Raw genomic sequence first — 13,328 nt, forward strand, 5'->3', positions numbered from 1 at the left:
GACAGATTGTATTAATTGGCAGAGTTATATACAGTTGAAGTCGGAAGTTTACATACACCTTAGCCAAATACATTTAAACTCAGTTTTTCACAATTCCTGACAGTTAGGATCACCACTTTATTTTAAGAATGTGAAATGTCAGAATAATAGTAAAGAGATTTATTTCAGCTTTTATTTCTTTCATCACATTCCCAGTAGGTCAGAAGTTTACATACACTCAATTAGTATTTGGTAGCATTGCCTTTAAATTGTTTAACTTGGGTCAAACGTTTCAGGTAGCCTTCCACCATCTTCCCATATGTTGGGTGAATTTTGGCCCATTTCTCCTGACAGAGCTGGTGTAATTGGGTCAGGTTTGTAGGCCTCCTTGCTCGCACGTGCTTTTTCAGTTTTGCCCACAAATGTTCTATAGGATTGAGGTCAGGGCTTTGTGATGGCCACTCCAATTCCTTGACTTTGTTGTTCTTAAGCCATTTTGCCACAACTTTGGAAGTATGCTTGGGGTCATTGTCCATCTGGAAGAACCATTTTAGACCAAGCTTTAACTTCCTGACTGATGTCTTGAGATGTTGCTTCAATATATCCATATAATTTTCTTTCCTCATGATGATATGTATTTTGTGAAGTGCACCAGTCCCTCCTGCAGCAAAGCACCCACACAACACGATGCTGCCATCCCCGTGCTTCACTGTTGGGTTGGTGTTCTTCGGCTTGCAAGCCTCCCCCTTTATCCTCCAAACATAATGATGGTCATTATGGCTAAACAGTTGTATTTTTGTTTCATCAGACCAGAGGACATTTCTCCAAAAAGTACGATCTTTGTCCCAATTTGCAGTTGCAAACTGTAGTCTGGCTTTTTTATGGTGGTTTTGGAGCAGTGGTTTCTTCCTTGCTGAGCAGCCGTTCAGGTTATGTTGATATAGGACTCGTTTTACTGTGGATATAGATGCTTTTGTGCCTGTTTTCTTCCAGCATCTTCACAAGGTCCTTTGCTGTTGTTCTGGGATTGATTTGCACTTTTCGCACCAAAGTACGTTCATCTCTAGGAGACAGAACGTGTCTCCTTCCTGAGCTGTATGACGGCTGCGTGGTTACATGGTGTTTATACTTGCGTACTATTGTTTGTACAGATTAACGTGGTACCTTCAGGCGTTTTGGAAATTGCTCCCAAGGATGAACCAGACTTGTGGAGGTCTACAATGTTTTTCTGAGGTCTTGGCTGATTTCTTTTGATTTTCCCATGATGTCAGGCAAAGAGGCACTGAGTTTGAAGGTAGGCCTTGAAATACATCCACAGGTACACCTCCAATTGACTAAAATTATGTCAATTAGCCTATCAGAAGCTTCTAAAGCCATGACATAATTTTCTATAATTTTTCAAGCTGTTTAAAGGCACAGTCAACTTAGTGTATGTAAACTTCTGACCCACTGGAATTGTGATACAGTGAAATAATCTGTCTGTAAACAATTGTTGGAAAAAGTACTTGTGTCATGCACAAAGTAGATGTCCTAACCGACTTGCCAAAACTATAGTTTGTTAACAAGAAATTTGTGGAGTGGTTGAAAAACTAGTTTTAATGACTCCAACCTAAGTATATGTAAACTTCTGACTTCAACTGTAAGTCTATAGGCTAATTCATTGTGCAAAGTGTATGACAATAGTTTTGTGGATAGAGCTTGTCAGCTTCATTGTAAGATATACAGTAATACCAATTTGCAATCACAGGGTGTCTCATCCTGCGCAGGCCATACTAAAAACAACTGTTTCATGAGTAGCCTACTCAACTGTTTAGCTAAATGGGATTTCCTGATTTGCCGGTTCCAACTGCCATCATAATTCTTCTTTCCCTGCATGTTGCATCCTGTAAAAGCAAGGAATATAGAGGAGTACAACTATGCTACATTAACACATGACAGTACATATCTGAGTACTGGAGCATTATCCAGGCCGTGAGTGGGAGTAAGTGGGTGTTCTGTACATGTGACCTACCAGCTCGATTCAGTCTTATGTAGCAACATTTAAAAAACATTTTTTTTTACATTGGATAAAAGTATAGACTCAGATCTAGAAAAGTGTATATCATACACTACAGATGAGGAACAATGGGAAAGTAATTCTGCTTTGAAAGTTGATAAACTTGTAACCCCACTTCTGAGAAAATGGCTATTGAATGTTTTGGTACACCTTCTGGAGAGCTCTTTTTTTTGTCTACACCCATTCACCATCGTTCACACCCTCTTAAGCCTTAGCCCCACCCATCTCTTTAAGGATTCACATGTGAGGCCATGTGTTTAACAAAGTCAAGTATGGTAGTGTACTAAACAAACAAAAGATTTCAAGATTAAGGCTGGTTTATACTCCGTTTATCCACATGTCTGTGGACAGTTGTCGCAGTGACATCATGAACATTCTATTGTCGTCCAACATCAAACTTGTTATAAACACAAAAACGATAGGCTGCATGACATCTGGAGCCTGGGGTCCAAAATAACATAACTGGAGTATTTTGTTTATAAATTCATTTAGTGTGTGTCAATCTAGAAAACCAGGCAACTAAAAGCAACTTTCTAAACAATGTTTTGGTTTGTTTCTAGCTTGTTAGCTAGCTAAAGTTAAGTTAGCTGTCTAGCCAGCTCAATAATGACCATATCATAGCTGACAACGACTTAACTTTAGCAAATGTTTATTAATTTTTACAGGAATATAAACTCACATCAAGATCATTATTTACAATTTAATGGTGAACTAATTAAAGAAAATAGCTTACGGTTGTGAGTGTGACAAAATCAAAGCAGGGCATTCTGCCAGAGAATTTTAGAACTTGAACACTGTCTCGTTGGCCTAACGTTATATCCTAATTTGTCTTCAGTGCAGGTCATGTTGTTCTTCACAATACTGTCTCTGGTAAACACACACCATATCAAATAAAATCAAAGTTTGTCACATGCACAGGATACATAAGGTGTAAATGGTACAGTGCAATGGTTACTTGCATAGTAGAGTATTTTGTTTAGACATGTACAGTGGGGAGAACAAGTATTTGATACACTGCCTATTTTACAAAGCATGTCTGTAATTTTTATCATAGGTAGACTTCAACTGTGAGAGACGGAATCTAAAACATTTGATACATCAGAAAAGCAGAACTTAATATTTGGTACAGAAACCTTTGTTTGCAATTACAGAGATCATAAGTTTCCTGTAGTTCTTGACCAGGTTTGCACACACAGCAGCAGGGATTTTGGCCCACTCCCCCATACAGACCTTCTCCAGATCCTTCAGGTTTCAGGGCTGTCGCTGGGCAATACGGACTTTCAGCTCCCTCCAAAGATTTTCTATTGGGTTCAAGTCTGGAGACTGGCTAGGCCACTCCAGGACCTTGAGATGCTTCTTACAGAGTCACTCCTTAGTTACCCTGGCTGTGTGTTTCGGGTCGTTGTCATGCTGGAGGACCCAGCCACGACCCATCTTCAATGCTCTTACTGAGGGAAGGAGGTTGTTGGCCAAGATCTCGCGATACGTGGCCCCATCCATCCTCCCCTCAATACGGTGCAGTCGGCCTGTCCCCTTTGCAGAAAAGCATCCCCAAAGAATGATGTTTCCACCTCCATGCTTCACGGTTGGGATGGTGTTCTTGGGGTTGTACTCATCCTTCTTCTTCCCCCAAACACGGCGAGTGGAGTTTAGACCAAAAGGCTCTATTTTTGTCTCATCAGACCACATGACCTTCTCCCATTGACAAACTTCAGACGGGCCTGGATATGCGCTGGCTTGAGCAGGGGGACCTTGCGTGCGCTGCAGGATTTTAATCCATGACGGCGTAGTGTGTTACTAATGGTTGTCTTTGAGACTGTGGTCCCAGCTCTCTTCAGGTCATTGACCAGGTCCTGCCGTGTAGTTCTGGGCTGATCCCTCACCTTCCTCATGATCATTGATGCCCCACGAGGTGAGATCTTGCATTATTTTCTAATAATTGCGCCAACAGTTGTTGCCTTCTCACCAAGCTGCTTGCCTATTGTCCTGTAGCCCATCTCAGCCTTGTGCAGGTCTACAATTTTATCCCTGATGTCCTTACACAGCCCTCTGGTCTTGGCCATTGTGGAGAGGTTGGAGTCTGTTTGATTGAGTGTGTGGACAGGTGTCTTTTTATACAGGTAACGAGTTCAAACAGGTGCAGTTAATACAGGTAATGAGTGGAGAACAGGAGGGCTTCTTAAAGAAAAACTAACATGTCTGTGAGAGCTGGAATTCTTACTGGTTGGTAGGTGATCAAATACTTATGTCATGCAATAAAATGCAAATTAAATACTTAAAAATCATACAATGTCATTTTCTGGATTTTGTTTTAGCTTCCATCTCTCACAGTTGAAGTGTACCTATGATAACAATTACAGACCTCTACATGCTTTGTGAGTAGGAAAACCTGCAAAATTGGCAGTGTATCAAATACTTGTTCTCCCCACTGTAGCTAGCTAGCTATTATACTCTGCTTCCACCGGGCATTCCACTGATTTCAAAACTCGGGGGTTTCCTCCAACACATTGGTGGGGCTGGCTTCTGGGTTAAGCGGGCATTGTGTCAAGAAGCAGCGCGGTTTGGTTAGGGTGTGTTTTGGAGGACGCACGGCTCTCGGGCCTTCGCCTCTCCCGAGTCTGTGCGAGAGTTGCAGCGATGAGACAAGACTATAACTCCCAATTGGATACCACGAAATTAGGGAGGAAAAAAATAAAGGATTACCTACACATACTGAGCAGCTCACGTTAAAGACCGAAGCATGCTACATGGCAGACCAATCTGAACTCCTCTCGGCATGTCCAGCCCATCCATTATCTCAGCCAGTCATGTCTAGTGGGAAGATTCCTGTCTTTTTTCAAGGCTAAACCAACTAGGCTCATCATTTAATCATTGTATTTGTATTTACAGATGGCATACAAGTGTGTTATTAAAGCTCACATGTTCCAGAGAGCATTTTTCCCAGAAAAGCAATTTTGATTAAAAATATTAATATTGACTTTCAAGTGCCTCTCCTGTGAAGTAGTGACAAGACATACACCTAGTTTTCTGAAATGAGTCATATGAGTAAGCCAGTGAAAGCCAGTGAAAATCCCCTCATTTATTTAGTGGGAAAGCAAGATAACGTAAACGGTGAGCCACACTGGTGCTTTGTTTGTTGTGGCATTGCCCATAGGGTACCATCAGAAGAAATGTTATACAAATGCAAATAGTGTGAATGTGCATGTATATTTTTGCTACTCGGCAGTCAGTACATTTCCAGTGGCTAGATGTTTGCCAGAGAGCAGTGCTGACAGAGTAAAGAGCTAGTGAGTTTGACTAAATGCTGTCCTCTTTGCTTCCCTCTTTGAGCCAGTGGACGGGGTGGAGGAGGGGCACAGATTGGTGAGTTTCCTGTTGTAGCATGCAAGCAGCACCAAGTTCTCCCTTTTTCTCTCTCTTACTCTCTTCACTCCCCTCATTCTTCCCAACAGACACCATACTCGGACACATCTTCTTTGGAATTCAATATAGAGTGCCCTTTGTCTCAACGCCTCTCCATCTGTCCCTCCATCTCCCTCTCCCCCATTCTCATCGTTCTAATATCCCTGGTTCTTTCCATCTTGTCGCATCGCAGGCGGAGGGGGACCGGCTGCCTCCCGGCCACACTGTAAGCCAGTTGGAAACCTGTAAGATCCGGAGTATCCGGGCGGGAACGCTGGAGCGTCTGGTGGAGACCCTGCTGACTGCATTTGAGGACAATGACCTCACCTACACCAACATCTTCCTGTCCACATACCGAGCCTTCGCCAGCACGCACACCGTGCTGCAGTTGCTGCTAGACAAGTACGTCTGGTTCTGGGCTGGGGGCCCATGGTGGCTAGAGTGTATAGCAGGAGCTGACAACAGCTGGTCCTGGTGGGACCTAGTGTGTGCAGGCTTTTGTCCCAGTCATAGTGCTATAACACCTGGTTCAATAATCAACATGATTTTGATGAAGTCACGTATGTGTAAGTGTTGAGCTGAGACAAAGTGTGTATACTGTGGCTCTCCAGAACCATGGTTGATGAACACTACTGCTCTATATGAAGAGGCTGAAGATACTGTTACTGGTCTCACTGCTTTTAGACTGATGGTAGATGGTGGTGCTGAATTCTTTTTTGTTTTGTCTTTCTCTCAGGTATGGAATTCCAGAGGATAGTGAAGAACAGACTGAGCAATGTAGAACCTCTGAAACCAAAGGAGCCGTTCGAACGTAAGATTTCTCAACGTCTCCTGCTTGCTTTTTACTTAGTCTTGTCTGTCTTTCCATATGGATTCAAGCACAGTTATTGTTACTTTGTAGCTCCCCAGTCTGCCATGCTCTCTGTCAGCAGCAGCAGCTTGCTCCCAGCAACCCTCCCTGACACTCTGCCCCCATCATCCCCCTCAGTGCCCTGGTCTCCATCCTGCGAGTCTGGCTGGACCAGTGTCCAGAGGACTTCCAAGAGCCTCCATCCTACCCCTGCCTCCACAGGGTGATGGCCTACCTACAGAGGGCCCTGCCTGGATCGGAGCCCATGCGTAAAGCCCAGAGTCTACTGGAGCAGCTGAAGGCTGAGGCCAGTCTGGATGTAGACTCAGAGGGTGGGTGAACAGTAAGATATCTAGTTAATTAGAACTCTATCCTCCAGAGGTGTGGACTCGAGTCACATGACTTGGACTTGAGTCAGACTCGAGTCACAAATATGATGACTTGCAACTCGACTTTGACTTTAACACCAATGACTCATGACTTAACTTGGACTTGAGCCTTTTGACTCGATCTGACTTGATACCCTCCCCAAGCCCAAATATAAAAAATTGTGTGCAGCGCATCAACTCTTAATTTAACGGATTACAGTTTGAATCGGACATCAGCCAATCAAATTGTGCCAGCTGAGAAAAGGTTGCATGTGGCAGTGCAGAGGAACGTTGGCGGATGAATTCAGACGGAGCCCTTGGAAATATGATACCAAAGTTATTATTTTCGGATATAAAGACTATGCTGTATCAACAACAAAACGGATTGCAACTTGCCAAACATGCGGAAAGAAAAGGGCAGACGGAGGCAAAACAACTTCCAACTTTGTTCTACATTTGAAGCTGTGCAAAGAACGGTAAGTTGTGGCTAATATAGCCGACAGCTATATCATTCATAACTTTGCCAGTGTTTGCATGTTGGCTAACGTAACATTAAATCAATGAGCATCCACACAGTCAGTCAGTGCGGGAACGTGATCATTGCACCCAAGATTGAGCTACAACTGGCTAGGCAGTTGGTAGCCTAAATCCTGCCTGATGTTACTGCTGTTCCTAAAGCCATTGACATATGTTAGCCTACTGTAACCACACACACAGTTTGTGTGTTAAGGTTGGGTGATTGTGTACACGCCTACGTCGCCCGAATGCGCCCCATAGCGATAGTCGATCCCTATTGGGGGGAGGGGGGTCTTTCTTATGGCTACCCTTTTATTTCAATGGAAATATAAAGTTTATTTGGAAAGTAATAAATAATATATTTTTTAAAGCATTCATGATTGGCATAAATGTAATATACTAACTACTACTCTTGTTAAAAATATGAAATGGTATTACATTTGGTGAAGAGCACATTATGACTTGTTTAGGACTTGTGACTTGACTTGATACTTGTTGGTCTTGACTTGAGACTTGACTCGGCCCTGTCTGTCTTGACTTGGGACTTGAGTGCTAAGACTTGACTTACTTGTGACATGTAAATAATGACTTGGTCCCACCTCTGCTATCCTCTCTCAATTCTTTAGTCTTTTTATCTTTGTGCATCTCTTCCTTTCCTTCCTTTCTCTCTCTAAATACCTTTATCTCTGTTTGGCCTTCATTCATTAATCTGATCATTACTCCTACTCCTGATAGGTTTTTCTGGTGGTTTCCATGGCAACAGCTCCTTCTGCTTGGCTGAGGATGAGGGAGTAGAGATTGAGGTCCAGGAAGGATTCCTGTCATTTGATGCAGACTTGGTGGCCGACCAGCTGACCTATATGGATGCGGTAAGAGAAAGGCTGTGGGAGTATGGGTTGCCAGGTTGGATTTGAACAATGCAGGATAAATATAAGTTATGTGTTTTAATACTAATCGTCTCATTGTTTGTCTGTTTCCAGTTGTTGTTCAAGAAGGTGATTCCTCACCACTGCCTGGGCTCCATCTGGTCCCAGAGGGATAAGAAACAGAACAAGCACAGTGCTCCCACCATCCGTGCCACCATCACCCAGTTCAACGCTGTGGCAGCGTGTGTGGTCAGCACCATACTGCACCGACAACAGATCCGCCCGCTTCTCAGGGCACGGGTCATCAAGCGCTGGATAGACATCGCTCAGGAGTGTCGCGTGCTTAAGAACTTCTCCTCGCTGCGTGCCATTGTGTCTGCACTGCAGTCCAACCCACTCTACAGACTGAAGAGGGCCTGGTCCTGGGTGCCCAAGTGAGTCTCTTTCACAACCTGGGTGCATAATGATTAGTCATTATGTTGCAGTAACTTTATTACTGGCAGTCATGAGTCATGACTGCATTAAAATTCCATGTGACCGTTGAGTCACAGTAATCTAATTTACAGCAAAGAATTGTTACAGGGGATTAATGAATCAATTCAAAGCTGGGGATGATTAGGTGACCATGGAATTTAGCCAGGACACTGGGGTTAACACCCCTACTTTTACAATAAGTGTCATGGAATCTTTAGTGACCACCGAGTCAGGCCACCCATTTAACATCCCACCTGGAAACCCACACCCTACACAGGGTAATGTCCCCATTCACTGCCCTGGGATATTATATATAATTTTTTTAGACCAGAGGAAAAAGTGACTGATCAGAACCAACCCTGCTTAGCTTCAGAGGCAGTGGGATTCAGGGTGGTGTGCTGCTGGCATATAGGCATAGGCGATGCTGTTGATTCATTGCCTAGTAATTGTGCATATTTTATACATTCATAATGAATAGGCTGACACATTACCTTTAGCTACAGAATATCTCACCATTGGGAGTTTCCATCTCCTCTCCTTCCTTCCTTTCTCCAGTGCGAAGAGATAGGGACTGTCAACAGTTTAATGAAATGTGTTTCGTTGTGAAAACATTTTACTATTGCTGTTTCTAAACAGATTTCACTAGGTTTCCCCAATGAAGCACTGGGTAAATGCAGGAACAGGATTGGAGAGTTTGGGCAGAATTATCACCTGTCGCGCAGCAAGAGTCTGCATGCTCCTCAAACAGTGGTTGATGCCTGGAGTGGAATAACCGGAGGAGCCTGAAAATCAAACCAGCGGGAAAACTGCCTCCATTCATTATTTCAGGGCATATGGATGTCTTTCTGTCCCTGTTCCTGTCCCTGTTCCTGTCCCTGTTCCTGTCCCTGTTCCTGTCCCTGTTCCTGTCCCTGTTCCTGCCCATTTGATAATAGGCCATTCTAAATCAAAACTAATTTAGCATATTAGGAAAGACAAGATTAAAGTTAGAATAGAGAAAATATGATCACTTGATAAGAGTGATTGCTGTTTATTATCTATGCATAGTCACTTTATAAATGACCTTGACTAACCTGTATCCCCCCCGCACATTGAATCGGTACCCCCTGTATATAGCTTCGTTTTTGTTATGTAATTTTCTTGTTCCTTTTTTAAAATTTTTTTTTTTACTTTGTTTAATCAATATTTTCTTTAACTCTATTTCTTGAACTGCATTGTTGGTTAAGGGCTTGTGAGTAAAAATTTCACGGTAAGGTGTTGTTGTATTTGGCGCATGTGACAAATTAAACATTTGATTTCAAAACCGCATGTCCTGCCTGAGACAAACAGAGCGCAAGCTTTTTTTTATTTTCATCAATAGCCTACCTCATGCAGCCCATGTAAGTTTAGATTTTTAAGACATTCTGAGGATTGTATCATTAACAACTAAAGTTGCCAAATATCTCTAAATCTAGCATATACGACCTGTTTCAAATCCATCACTTCATCAACATAGTCACTTCATACGCGCATTCACGCCGGAGTGGGAAAAATATCCTTTCTGTTCTTATTCAGCTACGTTCAATATTCTTCTTCTTACTACAAAATCATATGATAGCCTATAAAATAATGTCACGGGACTTATAAGCATATCGTATCTCCTAAATGAACAAGCCTACAGCCTATATCATGGTGCATAGCCAGATTACATACAGTAGGTCAACTCCATATTCTGTTCCTCTGAAAAAAAATAAACTTTCTTTAGACCTGCGTAAAATAAATTGATTTATTGTGATGGTGTATATAACATTTATTTATTCTACTTTTTTAAACATAGATGTTTCAAAGGTGTGCATTAGCGGCTTGTATGCATGGAGACCTGGAGACCGGAGCTCTTTTGCATGACAATAACCAGCGGACCAAAATTTCATGCCACAGCCCTAGTCACAACTCATGTGATAGAATTCCTATATATTCCCAATTAGTTCTAACCTTTCTCTATGTAATTCTCCCAGAGACAGCATGTCTACGTTTGAAGAGCTATCAGACATCTTCTCAGATCACAACAACTACCTGACTAGCCGAGAGCTCCTGATGAGGGTGAGACTCTGCTCTGTTAATACCATCATATGAGAGGGTTTGGTTTTTGGCGTAGTGATTGTGTGAATGTCGAATCACTACTACAATCAATCTACTTTTTCCCCTACAGGAGGGCACCTCTAAATTTGCCAATCTGGAAGGCTGTGCTAAGGAGCACCAGAAACGCACTCACAAACGACTCCAGCTGCAGAAGGAAATGGTGAGAGATGGCGCTACTGGCAGTTTGAGGCCCAGTTTGTTTCCGTTTCAGGAGGGGAGTCAAAGTGAGATAAGCTTGGCTGTGCCTGCTGATGTATCGGTATGATTTTGAACCATTGCTCTGTCTCTCCTCCCAGGGTGCCATGCAGGGGACGATACCTTACCTGGGCACCTTCCTGACAGACCTGACCATGTTAGATACAGCCCGGTCAGACCTAGTAGAGGTGAGCCTTACTATCATCCTACTCCTTCTGTTTGGTTGTAGAATTATCCTGTGTGTTGTGGGGATTGGCACTCAAATGGATGTCAAAACCCGATCTTTAACTAGAGATTTCTTTTTTCTTCTTCAAATATTGTAAAACTATTTGGTGGAATGTGCTTTGGCCTGTCCCAGAAAAACAAATGCTATTTTGTCTTAATTTGCTTTGTGTCCATGTGTACATGTGCATTTGTGGGGCACAACAAAAAAAGAAACCAAGGCAAGCATCACACAGTTATTCTCCCTAAATTCCCATTCCCCTCAGTGTCTCACTCCCTCAATTGCATTCAGACCGCTCCCTATACACACACATGCTGAGTTTCCACACAATCTCCTGTTAGGCCTACAGAAATAAATGCCTATAATAACAGTGGGACGGTGGGGGGTGGGTGGGCTCTAAAAGATGGGATACACAAGCTACATTCCTTGCCAAATGATGACAGTTGTATCACAAATTCAAAATGGACAACAATGAGCTGCTGTTTTGGAATAATTGTGTCACGTCTGTTTTCCTCTACTTTGAGAACTGCTAGTGCCATTTTAGAATTGGTTAGCCTACGCTATAACCTCCCTAAACATAGATAGGTTCCACACTGAAAATAGGAAAAAACATTTGTTTGATAAAGACAGAGCGTATTTTCATCAGAATCATTAAAACTAGGCCGACTCACGAAGTGGATGTTGTGGCTGTAATTCATCACCATGCAGAGTTCAATTTGGAATTGTTCATCCGTTTAGAAAATTCCAAAGAACAGTCAGAATAAACTAAATGATATGTCTATCGGCCTATTTTTATTTGACCTTTTTAACTAGGCAAGTCGGTTAAGAACAAATTCTTATTTACAATGACGGCCTAGTAACAGTGGGTATACTGCCCTTTTCAGGGGCAGAACGACCTATTTTTATACCTTGTCAGCTCGGGGATTCGATCTAGAAACCTTTCGGTAACTGGCCCAAAGCTCTAACCCCTAGGCTACCTGCCACCCCCTCTCTAACCACTAGGCTACCTGCCATTCCCTCTCTAACCACTAGGCTACCTGCCACCCCCTCTCAAACCAATAGGCTACCTGCCACTCCCTCTCAAACCAATAGCCTACCTGCCACTCCCTCTCTAACCACTAGGCTACCTGCCATTCCCTTTCTAACCACTAGGCTACCTGCCACCCCCTCTCAAACCACTAGGCTACCTGCCACTCCCTCTCTAACCACTAGGCTACCTGCCACTCCCTCTCTAACCACTAGGCTACCTGCCACCCCCTCTCAAACCAATAGCCTACCTGCCACTCCCTCTCTAACCACTAGGCTACCTGCCTCCCCCTCTCTAACCAATAGCCTACCTGCCACTCCCTCTCTAACCACTAGGCTACCTGCCACTCCCTCTCTAACCACTAGGCTACCTGCCACTCCCTCTCTAACCACTAGGCTACCTGCCACTCCCTCTCTAACCACTAGGCTACCTGCTTCCCCTATATAGAAGAAAATTAGACAGATTTTGCCCCAAACTAAGCCCTGTTTCAAATGATCCCTCTTTGAGAAGAAATGTTTCAGATCACTTCGCACAGGCAACTTTTTTTCATTTGTAAAAATATTCTGTTCTATTTTATTCTGTTACTGTGATAAGGGCTTTGGAAATAAGAGTCTTGTCTGCTAAATTAACAAAACAAGTCTGTCATTGCACAGCCATAGGCTTCTTCAAGTTAGCACCACTGCTGAGGTTAGTGCCTTTTTTGAAGACTGTGTTCCATAATATAACCAGTTGATATTAGGCTTTACATAAATTCGTCGTAAATGGCAATATCTTTTTATTCTGAATATACAGTGCATTCGGAAAGTATTCAGGCCCCTTGACTTTTTCCACTTTTTCCAGGCTCTGTCGTAACCGGCCGTGACCGGGAGGTCCGTGGGGCGACGCACAATTGGCCTAGCGGGAGGGCTTAGCCGGTAGGGATGTCCTTGTCTCACTAGCACTAGCGACTCCTGTGGCGGGCCGGGCGCTGTGCACGCTAACCAAGGTTGCCAGGTGCACGGTGTTTCCTCCGACACATTGGTGTCAGTAGCCGGTAGTGTTGTGTATCGGTAGGACGCATGACTTTCAACCTTCGTCTCTCCCGAGCCCGTACGGGAGTTGTAGCGATGAGACAAGATAGTAGCTACTAAAAACAATTGGATACCACGAAATTGGGGAGAAAAAGGGGTCAAATTAAAAAAAAAATAATCTACACACATAGCGAAAACAGGTTTTTAGAAATGTTAACAAATGTATTCAAACTAAAAAACGCAT

General features: G+C 43.2%; 1 protein-coding gene across 5 annotated transcripts in view; it reads left to right on the plus strand.

Moving 5' to 3' along the window:
- Positions 1-13,328, plus strand: part of LOC110521487 (ral guanine nucleotide dissociation stimulator-like 1) — a 46,570-nt gene that overhangs the window by 26,452 nt on the left and 6,790 nt on the right. For all 5 annotated transcript variants that reach the window (XM_036968956.1, XM_021599068.2, XM_021599071.2 and 2 more), the window contains exons 3-10: positions 5,631-5,839; positions 6,174-6,248; positions 6,426-6,619; positions 7,907-8,040; positions 8,152-8,471; positions 10,506-10,590; positions 10,700-10,789; positions 10,926-11,012. In XM_036968956.1, coding sequence (XP_036824851.1) covers positions 5,631-5,839; positions 6,174-6,248; positions 6,426-6,619; positions 7,907-8,040; positions 8,152-8,471; positions 10,506-10,590; positions 10,700-10,789; positions 10,926-11,012 — 1,194 coding nt within the window. The remainder of the gene's footprint in view (positions 1-5,630; positions 5,840-6,173; positions 6,249-6,425; positions 6,620-7,906; positions 8,041-8,151; positions 8,472-10,505; positions 10,591-10,699; positions 10,790-10,925; positions 11,013-13,328) is intronic.

This window comes from Oncorhynchus mykiss, chromosome 30 (genome assembly GCF_013265735.2).
Source record: "Oncorhynchus mykiss isolate Arlee chromosome 30, USDA_OmykA_1.1, whole genome shotgun sequence".
Classification (NCBI taxonomy): Eukaryota; Metazoa; Chordata; class Actinopteri; order Salmoniformes; family Salmonidae; genus Oncorhynchus; species Oncorhynchus mykiss.